The 22,420-nt window shown below is 55.6% G+C and overlaps 5 protein-coding genes across 5 annotated transcripts; 1 reads left to right on the top strand and 4 right to left on the bottom strand.

Annotated features, from left to right (window-relative positions):
• Nucleotides 1-5,534: 5,534 nt before the first annotated feature.
• Nucleotides 5,535-6,770, bottom strand: BGZ61DRAFT_491038 (uncharacterized protein; the record flags this gene model as incomplete). Its single annotated transcript, XM_046250391.1, has 3 exons — nt 5,535-5,602; nt 5,659-5,916; nt 5,990-6,770. 3 exons carry the CDS (start codon nt 6,768-6,770, stop codon nt 5,535-5,537), a joined length of 1,107 nt encoding a protein of 368 aa, XP_046108123.1.
• Nucleotides 6,771-7,781: 1,011 nt separating this feature from the next.
• BGZ61DRAFT_157394 (uncharacterized protein) lies at nt 7,782-8,772 on the bottom strand. Its single transcript, XM_046237423.1, has one exon. The coding sequence runs from the start codon at nt 8,588-8,590 to the stop codon at nt 8,078-8,080; it is 513 nt and encodes a 170-aa protein (XP_046108122.1). The 5' UTR covers nt 8,591-8,772; the 3' UTR covers nt 7,782-8,077.
• A 4,417-nt stretch (nt 8,773-13,189) lies between these two features.
• On the bottom strand, nt 13,190-14,801 carry BGZ61DRAFT_383437 (ribosomal protein S5 domain 2-type protein). Its single transcript, XM_046242684.1, has 2 exons — nt 13,682-14,801; nt 13,190-13,617 (listed from the first exon to the last, which is right to left on the bottom strand). The coding sequence occupies exons 1-2, from the start codon at nt 14,511-14,513 to the stop codon at nt 13,526-13,528; spliced, it is 924 nt and encodes a 307-aa protein (XP_046108121.1). The 5' UTR covers nt 14,514-14,801; the 3' UTR covers nt 13,190-13,525.
• Nucleotides 14,802-14,805: 4 nt separating this feature from the next.
• Nucleotides 14,806-16,711, top strand: BGZ61DRAFT_444319 (uncharacterized protein). Its single transcript, XM_046244963.1, has 4 exons — nt 14,806-14,932; nt 14,993-15,179; nt 15,398-15,446; nt 15,506-16,711. The coding sequence occupies exons 1-4, from the start codon at nt 14,903-14,905 to the stop codon at nt 16,479-16,481; spliced, it is 1,242 nt and encodes a 413-aa protein (XP_046108120.1). The 5' UTR covers nt 14,806-14,902; the 3' UTR covers nt 16,482-16,711.
• Nucleotides 16,712-16,898: 187 nt separating this feature from the next.
• BGZ61DRAFT_528637 (HAD-like domain-containing protein) lies at nt 16,899-17,843 on the bottom strand (the record flags this gene model as incomplete). The annotated part of the gene is made up of 2 exons (XM_046253287.1): nt 16,899-17,649; nt 17,707-17,843. The coding sequence occupies 2 exons, from the start codon at nt 17,841-17,843 to the stop codon at nt 16,899-16,901; spliced, it is 888 nt and encodes a 295-aa protein (XP_046108119.1).
• Nucleotides 17,844-22,420: the final 4,577 nt, after the last annotated feature.

Genomic DNA, 22,420 nt, shown 5'->3' with positions numbered 1-22,420 from the left:
CGGCAGGCTGGGACCGGCGGGTCGGCCGAATTCAGGCAAGGGTAAGAGATAGTCTGATTGCGGAAGGCTACCTCCCGAGATCTACGGGACGCTGTCGACGGCGTGTGTCTCTGGCGTGTCTGGCCGATTTTGCGTGTAAGTCAAGCTATCAGCGGCGCTGGATCAGCTACCGGAAATCAGAGACACAACAAATACTTCCAGCCACAGCGGCAAAAACCGGACTGACCTCTGCATCTTAGACGTGAAGTATGGTAAACTGCCGAAGCAAAAGGGGAATGAGGGGGGAAAGCATTCGCCAACGCCCAGGCATGTCGAATCCCTCATTGGTTACCGGCATCCGCTCTGCCGGGACTCTGAGGAGACGGGTCCGCGCACTACTGCTGCAGGCCATCCCACTGGCGCCGTGCGAGGGGACCAAGTCAGCCATGGTGGCGGTAGATTTGCTTCTGCCTCCTCTGGCTTGTCCTTATTCTGGTTGACGCTGTTGGCGAACCGTGACGACGGGGACACGCCAGAAGTGAGGCTGAGGCCTCATGATCCAATGACAGGGGCATTGACTTGGTGGAGTGGACTTGGGTTGTGTAGAGTTCTGTGTAAACGAGCGCAAGCGAGGGTGGAGAGCAGGGAGGTCAGCAGCAAGTCGCAGAGACAAGAACCGGAAAAGAGAATTCGAGGCTTGGAAAAAGCAAGACAAATTAGGAGTCTAGACACAGACAGATGCCACCATCTCCAGCTTGACCAGGGGGAAACGGGAAGCCGGGACCAGGGCCAGAACCCCCTTAGCCAGGGTCGACTCAGCAAGGCGGTGGATGGTTGGCCGAGATTGATGCCCGATGAGATGTATGTACATCGATTGACGGCGATCGGCAGCATCAGGCTGACCGTATCGCCGAGCCCACGATCCCATAATGGCGTAGGGCGTGACCTTCGTCGCCTTAGGCACCACTAGGCCCTCTTTTGCCATCGTCGTCATGATCCGGCGGTGCAGCGACGGAAAGAGAGCAATACGATTTGCCATGGCCATCAGCCGCACTTGCGCAGCGTCGCATCAGCGAGTTGCAACGTGATCGGCGGCGCACGATCGCCCACCCCCTCCCTCGATCCTCCGGGGTCGTTAGCCGGCGGTTGTGATTGGCATAGTTCGTTTCGTGGTTGGGCAGGGCGACAGAAACTGAGTCCGGACCCGTCGGGTTGAATTGGTGTTGCTGATTGAAAGAGGTGGAGGAGGTGGTGGTTGTTCCGGTTAGGCTTGTAGCCGCCAGGGTATCAACAGTGGCGAGTGGGGGCGTGACGGATGGGTTGAAAGATAGTCCGTGTCCTAAAATCAAGGAAGCATGGGTTACACACCGAAAGAAGTCGTATGAGGAACAGGCGTGGTGGGAGCAACGAGGAAAAAGCAGGGAGAGAGCAGATTTTTCAGTGATGTTGTTGATGCCAAGTCGGGAAGACGGGGCTTGGTTGGGTATGCATCCGGGCCTTTGTGCGATCCTTCCTTCCTTCCTCTGTTGTGTCGTCGTGCATGGAAACAACCCCAAGCGGAGGAAAGTCGGTAAGACCTAATCCAAGCGCGCCTTCCTTGCAAATGAACGGTCATTTTCCCAGTGGCACTGTACATCTGAACATCCCTACTACTTACCAACCTTAGCAAGGAACCCAACTGGGTGCCTTAGTTTCAAAGTCTGGGATACTCAAGTGAGGCGGCGGCACAGTTGGCCAAGGTGATGCAGATAGGTACCTAGGTAGGTAGGTACGAAGTAGGTAGGTACCAACGTAGGTTGTCAGGTAGGAGGTAAGTTAGGTAAGGTAGGTAGTTAATCAACCTTCCCGTCAACCTCCGCCACAGCCGAGATTGTCGACGGCAACCAGACCAGGCCCTTTCGTCCAGCCCAACTGCCGAAACCAACCAACTCGACTTGCGCTCCTCGCTCTCTCAACGTACTACGTAGTATGTATGTACTGTGTATTTCCCGCAGGATCGTGCACGCGCGTGTCCCCATAACCCACCTTCTCTATCTCGGTCTCGCTGAGCCCGGCTTTGCTGCGGCCGCCCTGCACAACAGCCTACAGCCAAGCAATGTGAATCCCCCCCAGCCATCCAAACCCTTGACACCGGGCAACCCAAAACAACCCTCCGCTTCCCTTCCCCGAGACCCCTGCTGGGCTCTCTCATCGGTGACAGGGGGCTGACGCGATACATGTACGACTGTGTAATCGTAATCGAGAGGGGCTGAGAATGCGCAGGTAAGAGTGGGGTTTTGAAAGAGAAAAAAAAGCACACAGTCATGGGAAATCCCCCGAAAAGAGACGGATGAGAAGGGAAATGGCCTGGGCAATCTACTTCCTACGTGGAGCACATGGGCCGGAGTCTCGGGTTTCTTGACGTGTTGTGCATAGGACTGTGCTCTGTCATCAAGCATCAAGCATCAAGTATCATACTCTGCAATTATCTGAGCTTTCGGACGTGAGAATGCGCTTCCGGAATGCGGGTGCTCCGGGGCGCGTCCGTTCGTCCCCTGGTCCCCTGCCATGATGATTATGATCATGGCTGCTTGAGCGTGTATCCCTGTTTTTATCCGTGTGCTTCCGCGTCGTATGTCCTCTATCTGTAAGCCTGTGATTGTGGTGTGTGTCCGTGTGTTACTGCATGCGCCGTCTTCCATTCAGCTTCCATTCTCTGCTGACTCCCCACAGTTGCAGCGCCCGGTAATAAAACGAAAAAGGTACCTGCATGAGTTGCAGCATACTACGTAGTAGTACGTAAATGCCGTTGCGCGTTTGATTACCCGACGCGGTACTTGTTGCTACGACCCTAGGGGTCAGCGGCCCGCGGCCTATTTCGCAGGCCTTCTCACGGCCGCAGTGGTGGCCTCCTCAACCCTCCCCGGAGTGGCGGTCGCATTTGTATTTGGCCGAGATATGTACCGTCGCACTGTTGACAAACTAAGCTTTTTTGTTTCGCAGGATGAGGCGGACTGAGTTGAAGAGAAATGGGGAACCTGGACGCCGCGACTTCTTGTCTGTGCCTTGACGACACTAGAGACTAGGCTCTCCACTAGTTGCAACGGCCTTGGCTCAGAGGCTCAGACTAAGGACGATTGGGGAGCTAACCCCCATGTAGGAAAAGCCTGCTCAGAACTGGGAGAACGGAGACGGGAATTGCTACTATTCTTGTGCGCCCTGCCCAACCTTTTACACGCTGACCTAGTGAGTTTCCGCTTCCTTGCCCATCCCTCCGGGCCTCCTCTCCGCCCTCCGGCCTCCACTCCGCCAGCGCCAGCCTCCCCGCCCTTACTTCTTGCGATAACTTTTGGGGTCTCCGAGCTTCCTCTTCCCCTTGTCACCATGTCTCACGGGGCTCTAACTTCGGTAGCCAAAGCTGGAGGTGGCGGGACGGGAATCTTCGGGATAAAGGGAGTCAAAACAAAAGTATATCGGACAAGTCAACAAGCACGTGGGTGTGAGCGAATGACAAGAATGGCGCACCATTGGAAACTACTCGGTAGCAAAAGGTATACAGAGATAGACAGGGAAACTTGATTTCCAGTGTCTGTTTGGGCTCAAAATCTATGTCTATGCCCAATGTCCCCCCATTTCTTTCAACTTACACCCACCCACTAACACCGACAACCCCAAGCCGAAAGACCTCCAGGCCCATCCCAATATTCTCGGTCCAACACGCCGAGCTACCCCTCCCAGTCCTCGCAACCCAAGCCAAGCACCACAAGGGTCCTTCACAGTGTCATGCTAAAGGCAAAATAAAAAGAAACGAAAAAAGTACCTGTACTTTGGCTCCCCTTGAACCCCCCCCCCTTCTCTCCCCTAAGAGACACCCCCCTCTAACACCAGAGCTGAGCCCACAGCACCAACCCCCCTTTCCGAGCATGCAGTAGCTGCGACGTCTGTAGGTTCCGCACTTGCGGTCAAGAAAAGGACACTCGGAGAATCGAAGGGCAAGGGGGGGGGGGGGGGGGGGTCGAGAACGAAAAAGAGTGGGCTGGGGCCGCGCCCCATCGGACGCGGAGACGGCAAGGCGCGTTCGCAAGAGATTCCCTCACCTTCTCACGGATAGAACTCCATCCGTCAATGGGGGAATGGGAATGCAGATGTGGATGTGGATGTCGGTGCGTTGGCCGACACGCGGTAGCGTGCCCTTCTCCTCCAGAATCCTCTCGTCCCTTGTTCCCTGCTCGCCCTTGGTTGCGTTTTTCCCAGGTTCCAGGTTCCATGGTCGCCCGGAACCAACGATTTGCTGTCCTTTCTCATCGTTGCGCGCGCTAGAACTAGGCAGAGTAACTGTGTACTGTCTACTGTACTGTTCACGATTTAGTGTGATCCAGCGGCGTGATAGGAGTTGGGCACAAATTGGTCAACACGCCATCACCAAGTTCTCCATCGTTAGTCTAGTGGGAACCCCCAAACATGACTGTACCAGTAGTTCTCTCGTCCTGTGTGCTTCGTCGTCGTCGGCGTCTAGCCCGGCCAGCACGACCTCCGCCAATCAATCCACCCTGAAGTCAAGTAAAGGTAGTGATAACAATAATTCTTATTCGTACATGGGTATTAGTCCCAATCCTCCATGTATCTCGTCACAAATGTCCCATAGTGTGTCTTGACAAAACGCCTCATCCAGGTTCGTTCCCAGAGCACTGCCAGGCCCGTGAGGGCTTCCTGTCCTCGCCCCCAATATCCGCCTCAGCCCGCTCTGATCCATCTAGGCCCTGTAGATAATACAACAAGCAAAGTCTATACCAAGAGATGGAAAAACAAACCCCACTCCACTCCGACCGATTTGCGTCCCACGCGGTCAGAGTACGACGCAAAGTCAACGCCTTGTCTGTAAAACATTACCCGCACGCCCATTCCGCTGCCGCCAGATGCCCTTTTCCGTCCGCTCCCGATCCTCCAACCCGATCGTGTTTCAATGTCCCTAGCCGTTCCCCGGTAACCTCCGCCCTGCCGTCGTGATCGGTGTGCTGTATACATGTGTCCCTAGTAAAGTGCCAAGAGAGCCCAGCTAGAACCATTCAAGGAAATCGTGAACCCGGAGATGGGGGTACCATACATGACATCCGCCAAGGGCTCTTTGCTTTTCTTGCCACCATATCGACGGGAGACCCAGCGATAGGAGAAACAAAAAACAATGAGCAGAAAAGACGGGGAAAACAAAACAAAAACAAGATGCAATAAGCAAAAAACAAAGTAGTCACCATTTCAAACTCCATCTCATCCCTGTTGCCTGCCATCCGGTCCGGCCGCTAAGCGCAACAAGGGGGAGGAACATTTTTGCGTAAACATAAAATAAAAAAATAAAAAGAAAAAGAAAAAAGGAGTCACGAGGCTGTTAGCTAGAAGCGCAGTGGCGCATTTTCAGCCGCTGTCTCCCCGCCCGCCCTCGCAGCCCTAGTGTCCAGGAATTAAACAGCTTCGCTTCGAGGGGTCTCCGTGGCGCTCGAGGGGTTGAATGAGACACGCATGCGGCGGGTCGTCCTGGTTTTCGGGGCCTCCAGATCGAGGGTTACTGGCGTCCTGTGGCTTCAGCGGGATCCGCCACTACCGCTCGCCTCCTCGGGGGATTCGTAGAGATCCAGACAATCTTCGAGCACTGCGGCGATCGGGTTAGTTGCGCGGGGGTCTGGGGCCTGATGCTATCACACATACCAGTAGTAATTTGCTCCTCCCACACCCCATATTGGTAGTCAATCAGTCCATGGCGCTCGATCCCATCGCACAATCGTATCAGCTCGTCTCCCATCTTCTTGACCATAGACTTAGACATGACAGTCTGGGCCCTCAAGGGTTGTTGTGACGATATCATAAGCTCAATCTGTCGGTGGCCCAGGGCTAACCATGCGTGGTTGAAGTCGTTCCAGAGCTTGATTCTGTCAGCGTGAAGGCTGGTGTCGTCGAGGTTCAGGCCTGCGCGAGTAATGTGAGCCATGTCGTTGCTTTTTGTCCGGTCTCTCGGCTCAAAGAAGCAAAAAATACATACCAAGGTCAGCCACCTGAGTCAATAGCCAGCTGGAGACACTCAACAATGTCTCAGATGCGCTCTCAAGAGACCCGTTGACAATCTCCTGAAAGATGGTCCCCAGTTGCCGCTGGTAGTTGACCCACTTCTCCTCCAGGGCGCCTTCGGCATACTCGTGGTCGTCATTCATGGAGACATCGGCGCTCGCTGGTGTCTGTTGCATCGCGCTCACGCTCGACATGTTGCCAGCGTAACTCATGGGAGTGTTTTGTTGGTAAACGTTGGCGGATGCGCCGGAGCCCTGAGCCGGTTGTTGTAGACCCGGCCCGCCGGTGCTCCCTGCCTCGGATCCAAAGTAGGTCGAAGCAACATCCGGGGTCATCATCTGCATAGCGGCGGATTGCCGCGTCCCGAATTGTTGCGCATCGTAGACAGGTGTTTGCGTGCTCGGTTGAGCCACGTTGTACATCATGGTCGCAGCATTGCCGTAGCCACCGAAAGCCTGAGTTGGTTGGCGGGAGTCTGCGCCGTACTCGGACCCGTAGGCCATAGCTGCTGCCGGCATGTTTGCTGTTGAGAAAGATTGCGTCGGTTCTTGGTAGTATGCGCCGTAGTTACCCGCACCTCCCATTCCTCGCGCCGGTGACGAGGAAGTGTTAATAGGAGCCGGGCGATATCTGTCGTTAGAGCCTCCAGCTACCGAACGGCGTTGCTGAGAAGGGTCGTGAATTGCGAATCTTTGGTTGGAAGTTTGATGAACCGGCGGTTCATTCTGCCTCCTCAGTCGGTTCGGGTCATCCATGCCACGGAGACCTTGGTTGCCACACGACTCTATCGTCGAGCCCAGCCGATGGGTGGCCGGCAACGAAGCGGAGTGTACAGCGGCCAGTTTGGATCACCTGGGGGGTCGTACAATAGTAGGAGGTTTGTCGTCGAGGAGACTGAAGGAGCGTCCGGCCCGGAGAATGGTTCACACAGGCGATAGAGAAGAGCGCGAGCAGTCCGGCGATGGGATGCTGGAGGGGCTATCGCGGGGTTGTGTGAATCAAGCCCACCTTGGCTGGAGGCGCGATGATCGAAGATCGAAGACCAAACAAGGTAGGGAAGGTGTGACTAGGCCAGACGTGATTCGAGTTGAAGGGTAGTAACGGAGGCTTCTGCAAGCAGGGTGCCTCCGGTTTATTATTCGCAGCAAGGCCCAATGCTTTTTATGGTCAGGCAGGGAAGCTGATGGCTCAGCCGGGACCTGGGTCGCAAGGGAGTTATCAAGTCAAATCCAATGACAAGGTCAGCCGAGCTAGAGGCTAGCGCCATTCATGCCCGGAGGGACAGAAGTCGATGAGATGACGAAGAGCGAGGCGTTGGGACCCGCAGGTAGCTTGGTCTGGGGCTCTGGGGCCCAGGGCTGTAAACAAGCCGGTAAGGCGAGTGGGACTTGCGGATGAGTTGTCAAAACGGTCGTCTCGCGCTGTACTAGGTGTATCCTGGACGGGCCCATGCAAAAAGACCTCGGGCATGACAAGCTCGAGCCCACCACGATCTGCTGGGGCTAAGAAACCAACCGCACCAAAGTCTCAACGAGCGACCAGAGCGCTCGAATGAGAAATCACTAGGCCGGCGGCAAGGCGCTGGAGTCCGCCGAGTTGAGCGATGACGGTTTTCTAGCTTGGTCGAGAATATTTAAGTGAAGTGAGGGCAGCTAGTAACACAGCGGCGAGGGGTGTCGAGTGTGGGGACGACGGAGAAAGATTGGGATCGCAGAGATGACGAAATCCAAAGGGACGGGAGGATTGTCTTGGGATCTTATAGCATAAGTCGGAAGGAAATCGAGCTGCTGGCCCAGTACCGACACGCCCGGGTCCGCGGAGAATGGCAGGGGCAAGAGGATGAGTGATTTGAAGTGGACTGGGGAATAAGGAAGGGGATGGGACCAAGTGAGGAGAGAGGAGGGGGGGTGTGTATGAGACGAGAGCGAAGGATAAAGTAAGGCGAAGAGAATGGGATCAGAATCTCATGCTAGACATGGCTCGAAGACGGCGTAAAGAGATGATCCAGGGCAGCTGAAGTACGGTGCCAGGCCATAGCCCTTGACAACTAGTTGGGGGTGTGTTAAGATAGACCAGAATGGCGGCAATTATTAGGCTGGCTGTGTGAGGGATGACTTATTAGAGAACATAGAGGGGCGAGGATCGATGCGGGTAAGGTGAGGCCAACGGATTGAGGCGGCTTGTGTGGCTCATGGGCCGTCGCGGCAGAAGGGCTCAACACAACGGCGCTCGAGATTGTAGCGGATCGGCGAAACTTCCACCATCCACCTCGCGACGACACCCCTGGCCCAGCGTCGTGTAAGAAGCGCCAGCGAAAAAGATGAAGGGGATGGGCAGCCTTCGACGTGGCTTGCCATGGGGTAGAGCTAAGGGGGCGCGGCGACAAGACAGTTAATGCGCGGGCCACCACCACGGGCGCGCCGTGGGAGCAAAGGCTCACAGGCCGTGGGAGCCGTGGGCCTATCCATGGATTCTCGGGTCCGGAGCACCTGCGTTCTGATGGTTTCTTCTTGGCCGAGGGCTCCGTTTCCTGTCTGGCCGCGTCGGTGGAGGCTGGGATGCGGACCAATTTCATCACGGGCCCGACCTGCTGCGAGAAGTGGTGCTGGAAGCTGCTAGAGCTGCTGGTGCCGTGCAGAAGATCCCTGGACGAGAGGCCCTGGAGGAACGGGGTCGTCGTGCTGCATGTGTTTCTGCTGCTGCTGCTGCTGCTGCTACTGCTGCTGCTCGCTGTCGCTGTCGCTGTCGCTGTCGCTGCTACCACCGTCCTGTACTGTAGGTGTACTGCGTAGCACCTGGAGGAATGAACGGGGCTCTGATGGAGATCCTTAGGCCAGTCAGTGGTGGATGGAGGGTCGCAAAGTCTAAACGCGTCGTCGAGTGGGCTATTACCAACTTGAGACAAGTCCCGCGATCCTGATTATTACTGGTACGTTTCTGCCCAGGCACACACCACGGGCCAAGTCGAAGTCAGGTCAGGATGCCAGGGACGGACACATAAAAACCTTGGAGAGACTGGCATCGTATCCCCAATTGCACGCCGCATGCCGCCAGTGGACAGGTGGTGGCTCTATCACCCCGACGGCGTTTTCGGCAGCTCCAATGCCCATCCAGAGACCCGAAACACTATTAGGTGTAGGGAGATAAAAAGAAAGAATAAAAAGAGACGCGATGCTGTGCCGCACACAAGCATGCCGATGATTAGACGTTGTCCTGGCAGTCCTAGGTTTGCCCTGGGTCGGCTGAAGATCAGACAGTCGGCCGGGATGCCGACGAATAGACCCGAGGGGGCGAATCCCGAAAACCACACGTAGCCAAACACATGTAAGCCATTTGTGGTGAATCTATCAGGCTCGACCCCAATGTCCGGGACAGCAGTTCCCAGCCAATCGATGTGCTGTGCTAGCGGTCCTGTCTCAGCAAAGGCGAGGCTGAACGGCCGATCGCAAGCTAGGAGACAGCCAGCAGCTGAGATGGGGGGAAAAGCAAGACAGTCATGCTGGATCTAAGACACCGGGGGTGTTTGGCAGACACTATCCTTAGGGTGCAAGGGGGGCTCACCATCCCGTGAAGAAACGAAAACTACTCTCTCTCCTCCCCCTCAACCAGGGTGACAAGATGGGGCACAGGCGTGACGAGGAATTTTTGCGAACAAAAGGAAATCTCCCCTACAAAGATAGGGAAAAAGTAAGTACAAAACTCCCAGATTGGGGCATGGCCTAGCCCGCTCCAGGATCCAGAGTCTCGAGGAACGTTGCCCAATCGATGAGAGAGGGCGACAAAGAATGCTATCCATCATGACCCATGTCACGCGTAGTAGGCCGCGTCCCGTACCTGGACGGAGCACGGGACAGTAGGCAGGGCCCCTCGTACTTGGTGCATCCGTTTGCCGGCCCGTGTGGTTCCTTCGGGGAGTGCGACTCCGGGACGAGCGTCTGAGTCCGAACGTGAGCCTTCGGGTTGACAGCAGACAGACGGACGGACAAGCTGGGGCTTGTGATAATGGGGCTTGGGCGACTGGGGCTGGTGAGGTGGTGAGCACTGAGCAGGATGAGCTGGTACCGGTACGTTCGGGTTGGTTGGGCGTGTGCTAGCGCGCCTGCGGATAGAGGCCAATGACTGCTGACGGAGCTTCCAGGCGCAACGATGAGGAGAGGAGACGGATGGCCCATACTACGTAGTAGAGCTATTAGATGGTGGAACGCTGGGCCCTTGAACCATGTCTCGTCGTGGAGGGAGGGAAAAAAGAAGGTGCCAGGGGCAGGTGTTGGAGCCATGGATGTCGTCAGGCGGAAATTTTTAGCAGCCAGGGCTAGTGCACCAATGGGACTTGATCGTGGGGCTGGGCTGGTGGGGAAGCTGCCCGAGGGCGGGGCCGAATCCGCCTCAGACGCTGGGTCGGCCGGCGGACAGAAATATCCCGACAGATGAGTTGGCCACGGGCGACGGAGGCCAGTGTCTGGTGGACACCTGGTGGCCAACTGCCAGCCAGCTGCCAACTGTTACCTCAGCCACTGCCAATGCCACTGCCACTCCCCAAGGTGCCACTGCCCAGCTGCCGACGTCGTGGCCACCTGTCACAGTCTCTGTGAGAGACCCCCACACCGCTGTTACCATCCGCAACCACAACCTATTTTTGACTTTGAACAAAACACCACCCGCCAGCGAAAAGAAAGAAACATGGTGCATGATGCTCACCAAACTCGCCACTAACTCTCATCTCCCTCCTTCGCTGTCATTTCGCCAAGTGGGAGCTTGTTAATTCCTTCTGCAAGATTCTATTCCTCACTGGCCACCTTCCGCGTGCACGGCAGCACCTACGGTCCCGACCAGCACGCTACCAGCACCCCTCCCTTCCCCGAAAGGATGGCTGGTGCACGTATGAAATTGTCCACTTCGAACACCGAGATCTCCCATCGACGTCTCCACACACACTTGCTCTTGGCCCAGTACCGGTACCTGAGCCGCAGGGTTTACTGCTGAAGCTCGCTAGCTGACGCGCATATCGGATCATGTTTCGCGCGTCTAGCACTGCAACAGGCAACGCGCATCAGCTCTGCATGAGAAGCCGTCCCGGACTCGAGGGCTGGCGGGCGGCGTTAGTGGAGAGTCTCGACGGCTCCACGTCCAAAGGGCTAAGTGATGAGTGTGAGCCCAATCATGGTCCTGCCCACAGCCAGAGCCATTGGCCAACTGGAGTCCATCGCGCCATGGTTCCAATCTGCTTCGACGAGGCGCGCACTTCACCTTGCGCCTGGCCTTGCTTGCACTGGCCTGGCAGCCCTCCTGGCGTGCACCACCAACAAGGGTGCTAATGTGCGCCGATGATGTGCAGACGCTGGCACGCTGCTGCCCGCTGGTCCTCACCAGTGGCAATCCAGTATTCAATCCCCCATCGATGTCGCCGCGCCCCCGCGGTAATGCATCGCTACTGCAGCGGCCTGCAAGGCGCCGCATCGGACTGGCCCTGGATGTTAGATCAATGGCCGATCTCAGCCTCATCGCTGAGAACCTGCTCGCAATCGGCTATCTCTTACGGAGTACCGTCCAGATGTATCGAGTACAACGTGCCGCAACATGGTACTGTGTGTCTGCTCTTCTGGTGCAGGGCTGCCATCCACTCGTGGTTGCGTCCGCCCCAAACGCCGACCTCAAACCGCCGTCCGCCCTCATCCACCTCCACCTCGGGAAGTACCTGTATCGGGTCTGGCCTAGGCCCGAGCTGGCCTGGATCGAGCTGCGCCAACGGCCTCAAACCTCAGTCCTCTTGCCATCTAGGTGATGCCACTTCGTCGCCAGCCGGCCCCTGCTCCGTTCTTCGATGCCGTCATCGTAATCGTTAGCCGCTCTTCTTTTCGTCGCTTTTCGGAGGATTCCCATCCATCGACCCGCCAACACACTTGATGCTGCTGAAACGACGAGTACAGACCAACCGGATCGCTCCGTCTCAGCGGGCTGAAACACCTAACCCACCTCTGGCCTTCTAGAAGCCTTCTCGATCTTACACCCTCTTTTTCCGACTTGTGCCACTGCCACTGTCACTGCCGACTCCTCGCCGCAGTTTAAGCTTCTTAACCGAGCATTTGAATCATACTTTGCCGCTTCACCATTTCTCCAACGTCGCAGCGAATTGTTTGGAACCCAAAACGGGAGCTTCTACTTACTATTTCGAAAACGGCTAGACTTTTGAAAGCTCGGATATCCATGGACCCTTGAACTTGCTCGAGACGTTTCCGAAAACCGTTGCGTCCGAACTAACTTTGTAATCCCTGCGGGGATGTGTGTAGACCTCCAACGGTCGGCCAGCCTCCATGAAATTGAAACGCCGTTGACGAGTTAATTACATACACGGCCTACTCTCTTCACGCGGGCGCAGTGGCGCACAGCATTTCTCTAGCCGCCCAACCCGCTCCCGCATGCAGTCGCGGCTTAATTGCCGCTCATCCTGGGCAGCCCTGATGCCACTCTGAATGCGGATGGGATGGAATTAGGATGGGATGAGCCGGGGGGGACCGCCTCGCGGCTAGCACAGCCCACCTCACCACCTGGTCTGCGAGATTTTCCCTCTAGATGTGGTTTGCCTTCACATGATACCAGCAGCACAACACCATCACCCACAAAACCCTCCCCTACCACCAACCGGCCCAAACCCAAAACTGGCCAGGTGATTTGGAATACCGTCAAAGGCCTGCACGGGACGAGCATCCGGTGTAAATGCCACGTTTTGCTGCAGGGGCACGGGTGTCTGCCCAGTTCATGAACTCATACACGGGGACGAGGACGGGGTGTGGTCCGATTCACAGCACTGGGTCATCAACTCCGCGGGTGGCTTAGTATTGTCGTAAAAGTACGAATGCAGGGACTTTGAGGTTGGTCCGTGTTTTGTTCCGGGCTGGCCGGCTCAGGCCTCAGGGAAGCATTGTTACATCGATGTGGCCAAGTCCTCTGTCATGACAAACTACCCTATACCTCAAACCGTTGGCGATGGAGGATGCAAAAGATCAAACCAAGGTCTCCCATGCATGTCATGGGGTATTCTCCAGATTCAACAGTCCGACCGCACAGTAATGGACGTATGGCACGTGGCAAGAATCCCGATGGCGTAGGACGGTTGACCCTGCTCGCAATATTTTGTGTTGGATGATATGTCGTGCATGGGTTATAACGAATGGCTTTACGCCGAGAGCCATTACGCCGAGAGCCATTACGCCGAGCGCCTTGACGCCCGCACGACGCACGAACATCCGTTTGTCACATGGTAGGCGGCCATGGCGTTTACATGATAAGTCACACTCACACCCAAGAGATGTGACTTGTTGGTGATTGCACGTTAGTATCGGGCCCGGACGCCAATCCTGGGATTCTAAAACTACATTGACGATTGTTTGTACAGTAGAGTACAGGTCGCGTACGGCATCGCTTGGCCTGTTCGCCATCCATCTCACGAGCCCCCACACCACCGACGACTCGTCCCACGGTTCCGCGTCGTCAGCTTTCTGACGGTTCCTGCTTATCGCTTGACCCAGGCTGGCATCTTGCGCGCCTTGACATGGCCGTGCTTCTTCCTCTCCACAGTTCTCGGGTCTCTCGTGATGCAACCAGCTGGAGTCGGGGAGATTAGTTTTCGGGTTCAAAGACTCGTCATGGCAAAGGCCGGAACACTTACCCTTCCGAAGGGCCGTTTTTAGCGCTGGCTCGTGGATGATCAAAGCTTTGGCAACCGCAAGAGTGAGGGCTTCGGCTTGACCGGTCACTCCGCCGCCTTCCACGAGTGCCCAGACGTTGTACTTGTCTAATCTCTCCGTGGCCTGCAAGGCCCATATGGCACTCTCGCGATCATGGACGCGGCCGAATGCTTGGCTCAGCGTCTTGCCGTTAATGAGCACCTCGCCATTTCCCTCCACAACCCAGGCACGGGCAGTCGACTCCTTTCTCTTGCCGACCCCGACAGCACGGCCGTGCTTGTCGACAACACCGACGCTCGGTACGTTGCGGAACGGGTTGATATCTCGCTTGAAATCGTCCAGGGCGACCTTGACATCCTGGGGGAATAGCGATGGCTCAATGAGGTTGAGACGCTTTGCCACGCGCATAACTTTGGCAAAGTGCGAGGCCTTGACTGGTTCACCCAGCTTCGATCGCATCTCGTCAAGCTTGACCCATGGTGTCTGAGGCGTCTCGCTGGCTGGAAGTGTTGGGAGGTGGTGGTATTTCGTCAAAAGGCGGGAAATGCGAATATAGAGGTCGTTGAACTGCGGCTCTCGGGAGAAGTATGAGGGTGTCACTGGAACAGCTCGCGCATGCTCGACACCTTGAAAAGGGACCCCGATGGGCGCAGACTCAGGGATTCCAGGTTGCTTTGGCGTAGACGATTCGGTGGTGAGACTTCGAAGGCCGAATTGGAAGCTGGATCGGACCAAGCCAGGCTGGCGCCATTGGGCTCGGGCGAGTTGGCTTGGGCATCGAAATTGCCGCAAGCCGTTTGCGAGTGTGGCCATGATAGCGGAATTCCCAGGTGGCCCCGTCGAATTCGCGGTTCGGGCTCTCAATTATCAACGTCTGGTCAGGAAAACTGCGTCGGAATTCGAGATGCAAAGCTGGGGCGGCAAGCTCCGCAAAGGTCACGTGGAGATAACACGAGAGCCGATGCGCAGACAGACTCGAGTTCGAGTCTGGCGTGATTGGGCAGAATTAAAACTGCCCTCACCGCCTTCAGTTGCCGCCTCACCAGCCACCGCGTTGCCCGCCCGTTGCTCAGGCAGCTAGCGCGGGGCAATTTGGCCCACCACCGTAAGAAAAATTTCAGACGTGACACCTTCCCCTCCTTCACTTCTTCCCTTCATCTTCTTACAACTTGTTCTCGCTGCCAGCCCAGCAAACGTCCAAGATGCCTTTCGGAACGCTCTACACCCGCGAGGTATATCAGCTCGTCTCCTGACGCCTGCCTCGCCGTTACTGACCGGTTTCTTGTGTTCAGGGCAACGCCCGCTCCACCGCCATCAAGGCCGTCGCGAAGGCCAACGACCTCGAGCTCAACATCGTTGAGGCCGAGGTTGGCAACGCTTCCGCCGAGCACCTCACTGCCAACGGCCTTGGCAAGATCCCCGCCTTTGTTGGCGAGGATGGTTTCACTCTGTCCGAGTGCATCGCCATTGCCGTCTACCGTACGTGAAGCCCCAACATCGCACCATTTTCTTTTGTCTCGCCAACAGCCCCCCCTTGCGAATGATGACCTAGCATTTTTTATACAGTTATCCCTGTCTGAATGTATTTTTTTCAAAATAATTTGTGGATACCGTCTAACTTCTGACCTTGCAACCCATCGCTTCTGCATTATGTTGCCATTCTTGGTCGTGGGGCTTTTTTGCTAACCCCGCCACAGTCACCTCCCAGAACGAGAAGACCACCCTCCTCGGCAAGACCAAGCAGGAGTAAGTTTACCCCGCTCACAGACCCTAATGTATTTCAGATAGCTAACATGAACAATTAGCTATGCCTCCATCCTGAAGTGGCTCTCTTACTTCAACACTGAGGTCCTCCCCCGCCTGGGCGACTGGTTCGGCCCCCTTCTGGGCCGTGCCCCCTACAACAAGAGAAACGTCGAGGACGCCTCTAAGGCTACCCTCAAGGCCTTCTCCGTTGTTGAGGAGCACCTCGCCAGCAACACCTACCTGGTTGGTGAGCGTATCACCCTGGCTGATCTCTTCGCCGCCGGTATTGCCCAGCGTGGTTTCCAGTACTTCTTCGACAAGACTTACCGTGAGGCGAACCCCAACGTCACTCGCTGGTTTGACACTGTCCGCAACCAGCCCATCTTCTCCGCCGTTGCTGAGAAGCTCGAGTTCCTCGAGACCCCCGCTCTCACCAACGTTGCCCCCAAGAAGCCTGAGCAGCCCAAGAAGGAGGCCGCGCCCAAGAAGGAGGCCGCTCCCAAGGCTGCCCCTGCCGATGATGGTGAGGAGCCCGCTGCCCCCAAGGCCAAGCACCCCCTTGCTGCCCTCGGCAACGCCTCCCTTCCCCTTGACGAGTGGAAGCGACAGTACTCCAACATCAAGGACCACAACGAGGCCATGGCTTGGTTCTGGAAGAACGTCAACTTCGAGGAGTACTCCCTCTGGAAGGTTGACTACAAGTACAACGATGAGCTCACCCTCACCTTCATGTCCAACAACCTGATTGGCGGCTTCAACAACCGTCTTGAGGGCTCCCGCAAGTACATCTTCGGTTGCGCTGCCGTCTATGGCGAGAACAACGCCTCCATCATCCAGGGTGCCTTCGTCATCCGTGGCCAGGAGTACGTGCCCGCCTTCGATGTTGCTCCCGACTACGAGAGCTACACCTTCACCAAGCTGGATGCCAGCAAGCCCGAGGACCGCCAGTTCGTTGAGGACGCGTGGGGCTGGGAGAAGGGCACCACCGTCGATGGCAAGGACTGGCCCCTTGCTGACGGCAAGGTCTTCAAGTAAATGCTTAATGACTTTGAGTAAGGGTAGGGGAATGATGATAATGGCTTATGGTTAGAAACGATTTGGGAGGCAAAACGGAACGTGATGGCGGTATGCCTCGCCTTATGAAGGCCCAAGAGGGCCCGGCAGCTTGTACGTAATGCCCGGGAAATGTCACTTTGACGAAACAAAACGGACAATAGATGCAGAATGTTGCTGCAAAACGTACAATCAACAAAACTTTGTGTCAACTCTATAGTGCATGTTCTGTTTCGATTTCCTTTGCGATGAAGTTCTATGCATAATGAGGTGATGAAGCCTCGGGGTATCTCAAAAAGGTGAACGAAGTGGCTCAAAACATGAGCTGCCGGGTTAGTGACTCTAACCATGTCACTTCCCATCCTTCTCCCGGACGCACTGTTCCCAAGGAAGGCATTTTTACCCTGACGGTGGCAAGACGTATCTGGGGTCGAGTTTAAAGGAAGCTAGTCGCATGAAGCGACTGACGTCGGATTGGTAGGAGAGTGAGTTGAGGTAGTCATGAACCTGGGGCAAGACGTTCTGGGATTCGGTAGCGAGGCCAGAGAACTCGGGTATCTGGAGCAGGTTGAAGGGCTCGCTGCGTGCCTTTTCCAGCGAGTCGTCGACCAGGACGGTGTTTGTCTGATCCCAGCGGCCACCTTCGTGGGCAGCCGGGTGAGAGGACATAACGCGGGGATTGGACCAGATACTGGTGAGGCGCTTGTAGACCTGGACCTTGGAGTCGTAGTCGGCCGAGGAGAGGCCAAACTGGTCGCGGGCCCAGACCAGGAGGCAGCGTTCGCGCTGTTCGGGGGTGAGCAGCTGCTCGACCATCTTGGAGACGTTTTCGGGGCGCGCCGAGGACCAGATGGCGACGTAGAAGGTTTCGAGACAGTATGACATGAAGGCGCGGGCGTGTGGTCGCTCGACGAAGTGGAAGGGGCGACGTTTGTTCGGGCGATAGAGGAGGGTGCCGTTGAGGTCCATGACGATCAGGATTCGGCGTGGCTGCTGGAGAACTTGCGGGTTGAGGAGCGCCTGGGCGATGTACTGCGGCGTGGGATCGGGGACACCGCCGGAGGAAGCACTGGGGATCTGGGTGACGGTGAACTGGTCTCGGTTGCCGGCTTTGCTGGCGGCTGCCATGAGAGCGGGCTGCGTAGGAGGTCTGGGGGAGTTGGTAAGTTGGTGATGCTTGTAGCAGCGGAAAGACTGGGAGACATACCGGGGCGGCAGGTGATTTGCGACATGGGGAGGAGCAGGATGTTGCGCCAGAGTGAGGTCTAGGACCTCGACTTGCGCAGCCTGCGCCTTCGTGTATGAGCGTTTCTGCCGCTGGCGGGGTGTTTGATATTTGGTCATTGTAGAGGAGGCGTGCAGCACGGGGACATGATGCGGCGGGGATGGTCTTGGCGGTTGCGACGGCCGCGGCGGAGGAGTAGTTGAAGGAGGGAGATGGAAGACACTGGAGAGAGACGGAGACGCCGTGGAAGGGAACGAATGACTCGGCGTGGTCAAGAAGAATGTTTGCATCAACCCGCGGATGTAGTGGTTGAAGGAGCGGCTGGTTCTGACCAGAGGCTGTTGATGCGGCATGGGAGCATGTCCAAGACGAAAGGCCACTGACGCGCCGGCCGGGTTTTCATCAACCGCAAAGTCAATTGGTCTGACCGTCTGACTGTTTACGAAGCGTATTTCGTGCCATCTTATTTTTTTATTTGAGCACAGGCAGCCCCGAACGGTTGTGAGAATCCGGTTCTAACCGAGCCGATTTCCATCGCTAGCTCTAGGGTAGGTGAGGACGTGTTGGTATGGAACAGAAACAGCAGAGCAGCTTAGACGATGGGTGCTGGAAACAGCACACTAAGCCTTCTAGTGGTCGTGTTTTATTCTATCTTATTTTTACAAAAAAAAAAAAAAAAAAAAAAAAAAACCCTTGAATGAAATAAAACCTCAGGCTATCTGTGTACTTCATTTAGATGGCTGGAGCCGGTGCTATGTGTCGAGGTTATGAATGACGAAGAATTTCGAAAGAGTGTAAGGTGACCATAAAAAAATTGACATGTAAGTTCTTCCCATTTCAAATACACGTAGCTTTCAGAGTGATTACACGATTTGACATCCCGAACCCTCATAAACCCCCCACTGCTGTTTGAGTGGGCGGTTGAACTGAAATGCATAAAGTATCCCCCTTGGCTTCACCCAGCATTTGTGATGACACCGGTGGTTCGGTCAGGGATGGTGCATTTACCCCTCTCACCTTCGTCATCGGTTTGACTCATTGGGTTTGACATGATTCAAGAGGGCATTAATCACAGATATTCCACTGGTAAAGTACGTCACGGCCGTATGGCTGAGCTCATTGTGGATTTCGTCCTGCGGAGTGTCTGGTCCGCCGCGGACCCTGTTGTCATCGTTCCGTTCGGAGGAATGATGATATATTGATAGCCGTGATAGTCAGAATAAATGCAAAGATGACAATACTAGCGCCATTGGTGGCCAATGGTGTAATGGCCGAGTGTAGGGGATTAGGTGGTGCAGATAGTGGCCTTTGTGAGGTCTGAGGGGCTCTGATTGGAATGGGAAGACTCCTTTCTGGACTGGTCACCATGTTCCGACAGTTCGTTCTAAGATCATGGAAATATACCAAGTCATTAGTAGAAGCCTCATGTTCTTGCTCTGTAGAAGGGCACCGACAAGAAAGATGCGACGGTGACCTCGGCCTCTGCGAACAGTATTCCTGGAGCCCATGTTTTGTTTTCGTGCCTTTCTCTTACCTGGTTTTGCTTCTCCATCTCAACTTTACCTCTGACGCCAAAACCAGCGATCACCGTTATGGCAAGTGCTGAGATCTGAACGCTGGGTGGCTGAAACATGAGAAAACTCATATGGTGGTCATGGATGACGAAACGATGCCACAACCACTGTGAGCCTGGTCACTGAGTAGCTGGCGCGTTTGACCTGCAGTCAGCATCATTAAGTTAACCGCTCTAGGAAAAAAGGATAGAAATGGGAAAGATAATGACGAAGACGGCAACGACAATACCAATGACGATGCTGATGACGATGCTAATGACGATAGTCACTGGCCTTAGACCAGCTCCCATCCTCCTTGTTGCCCGTGCCGCTGGCCCCGCCATTGCCACAATCGCCACGATCATCTCTATTTTATCTCTATTTCTACCATTGCCTCCCATATCGTCACGACCTGGTACTCGTCTCTACCGTGGCCAGGCAGAGCACCTCCGAGCCGCCACCAGCGTCAGCCCGCATCGCCGCTCCGACCCACGCTCTCCCTGCGGCCCCATCTTTTGGCCCGGTCGATCCCCGAGCCTAATCACACTCTGGGGGGAGGAAGCTGTGTCTGGAAGGAAGGTGTGCTTGTCTGATTGTTTAAAGAAGAGAGCCGACAGACTGAGAAGGAGACCAAGTGATGCAGTATTGAACAACCAGAAGAAGCTTGATGACTCCTGGGGTCCTCGACATAGCCTAGCTTATCCATGTATAATGTTTTGCTCTTAGTTGAAATTTTAGGGCAAACTCCCTCTGAGTCCCTTATTTCTTAGGTGTTGATAATACAGGCCTAAGATCGCCATGAACCCTGGAGATCTAGCGTCTGGAAGAGCCCGTTAGATTTTCGCTGGCCCTGAGGGTATTGTCATGCAGAAATGATTCAGCTGTCGTCGAGCTTGTCTCCATTGCGATGGTGTGATAGCTGTTGCATTGCTTCTAGATGATACTATCAGTGCTGTCATCACACGTCAGACCACGGGCTCGACAGGTCCCAGGGGAGAAATGGGACCAAAACAAGGCTAAGTAGCATGCGCTCCCTGTGTAAAAGCAAGCGCTGGAGGCTAAGTCACCTTGCAGTCGATGAGCGACGATCCTCGAATTTCAAAGCGTCTAAGGCTCCTAGGGTCGTAGAGTAGTGCGGCGTGGCGGCGGATGAGGCTCTCTCGTTGCATCCCGCTCCTCCTTTACAGAGTAGGGTGTCTCGCATGCGAGGAGGGTAGCATTGGCATTGTGTGTAGCGTATCATTGACTTAACGAGAATGACGAATGCTTCCGGCGAGATTGTTAAGTCTGACCGTCACCGTCTTCGTCACACGAAAAGAGGCAAACGGTAACGCTGGGGCGTGAGACAGGGATGATGACGGGGTACGAATAGTTGCATCACCATACCAATATACTCCGTAGAGTGTCCACAGTTTTCGACGGGCGCCTGCCTACTTCCGTACTTGCCTAGTTACGTTTAGCGAGTGACATCAACCCGTGTGGCGGATTCTGTGGCGGGGGCCGGTGACCTCACTGGCGCCGTGCCGCAGGTGCGTTATAGTGCATTATGCCGTCATGGTCCACCCACCAGAACGGTGAAGCTCACCGTCCCAGCGCCACTGAAGACTGGAGGATTCCTGCGTTGGGACGTTGGACGTAATGATGCCTGTGTGCTCCGTTTTTCACGAGTCAATAGGCATTTTACGTATCGTACGTACCGTATTTGTCCTGTACAATTGCTGGCTAACGTAGGTACTACACTACGTATCTGGTGGCGTCGGGGCAATGACGGTTGGCCAGGGCGTCGACGTCACAGCTGTCTCCGGATTGTGCACCGCGGCAACTCTCGAATAGACGCCAAGCGATTGAATAATGCTTGAAATCAAGACAGGTAGCTGGATCAAGGCTTAAACGCTGGATGGTCCCAGCGGCTGAAATGGCCAACGGGCGCTCCCTCGGCAAGGAGAATATACATGCAGAAACGGCTCGGCAGCATGACAATCCCGGGACTCGGACAATGTCATGATAGCCCGGCCCAGCCCTGATCTTCCTCGGACCCTTTTCAAACCTTCTACAGACCTTTGCCAACCTTTCCAGGTTCTCTCTGTGTCGCCAACCGCTAGTCCCCTGGACCCTGGGGAATGCCTAACGCCTAGTGTTGCTCGCCCTTCAGTACGGCCCAGTCATTCCCGAGATGGCTTCTCCACTGGGGCCGTCGATGTCTGCGAGGGCCGGATGCCCTTAAGATCTGGGGGATTGACGACCCACCGGGAACTATCCTCTGGGATGACGGCCAGCCGGTCATTGCCCGGTCTGCGAGCCCGTCAATCCTGCTTTTTTGCAGCTCTAGTCGTTTAGACGTTCCGTCCGGCCAACAAGGGCCGCGCCAACCCCAGAAGCTTGCGCCCCGGCCATGGTAGCTGCAGCGGCGATCTTTTCCGCAAACTTGGCCGCCATGTCTGGGATCGTTGCTTGGCCGGTTTGTCGTAATGGTGTCGCGCTTCTGTTCATCTCGCGGCCCATCCTAGAACGGGCTCCCGAACCGATTGCTTGTCCATCCGCGTGACCCGCCAAGCAGCTCGAGGCTCCGCGACACACCTGACATCGACAGTAGTGTAAGCGAGAATTGTTGGTCCCCTGTTGATATCTGGTTGCCGTGGACCCTCAATTCCAACCTGCAGGGTCGGCAGATATTAGTCCTCACGGTGCAGATGCAACACTGCGTTGTTCATGGTTCGATGATAGTCCGACTGCATGCCTCGTACTTGAATTCCCTTTTCTTGTTCATGTTATGGATTGTTTACCAATAAAGAACAAAGATGGACGCCATGGAATAGGATGTGAACTGAGTACCAGCCGGGATCGGCAGGGTCTTTCCTCGTTTGTTGTGTTCTCCCTTGCCCAACCTGAGCCTTGTCTCGCGGTCGTTACTGACCCGCTAGTGCATCATGTGGCGTTTACACTGCAATAAGGTAACACATACGTAGTGTATCATCTTGACCCGGTGCTGCCGTGGCGAATTGGAAAGGCTGGGATGGGGATGGGAATGGGAATACAGGATGGGGAGACGAGGACCCTGAATGACGAGAGCACGCGTGGGTCTCACTTGGGTAGCACACCCGTACTTGATACTGCCTTGTACATGCGAGCACAGTACTCCGTGC

Source organism: Ilyonectria robusta, assembly GCF_021365365.1.
Source record: "Ilyonectria robusta strain PMI_751 chromosome Unknown BGZ61scaffold_4, whole genome shotgun sequence".
NCBI lineage: Eukaryota > Fungi > Ascomycota > Sordariomycetes > Hypocreales > Nectriaceae > Ilyonectria > Ilyonectria robusta.
Note: the sequence above shows the minus strand (reverse complement) of the source record. Positions and strands in the feature narration are given on the sequence as shown.

Excerpts from the sequence above, each read along its gene's own strand:
- BGZ61DRAFT_444319 (XM_046244963.1), top strand. The coding sequence starts at position 14,903 with ATGCCTTTCGGAACGCTCTACACCCGCGAG. Across the intron at positions 15,180-15,397 it reads CATCGCCATTGCCGTCTACC|TCACCTCCCAGAACGAGAAG; the intron begins GTACGTGAAGCC and ends ACCCCGCCACAG. Across the intron at positions 15,447-15,505 it reads CTCGGCAAGACCAAGCAGGA|CTATGCCTCCATCCTGAAGT; the intron begins GTAAGTTTACCC and ends ATGAACAATTAG.
- BGZ61DRAFT_157394 (XM_046237423.1), bottom strand. The coding sequence starts at position 8,590 with ATGAAATTGGTCCGCATCCCAGCCTCCACCGACGCGGCCAGACAGGAA.
- BGZ61DRAFT_383437 (XM_046242684.1), bottom strand. The coding sequence starts at position 14,513 with ATGGCCACACTCGCAAACGGCTTGCGGCAATTTCGATGCCCAAGCCAA. Across the intron at positions 13,618-13,681 it reads AAAAACGGCCCTTCGGAAGG|CTGGTTGCATCACGAGAGAC; the intron begins GTAAGTGTTCCG and ends CCCCGACTCCAG.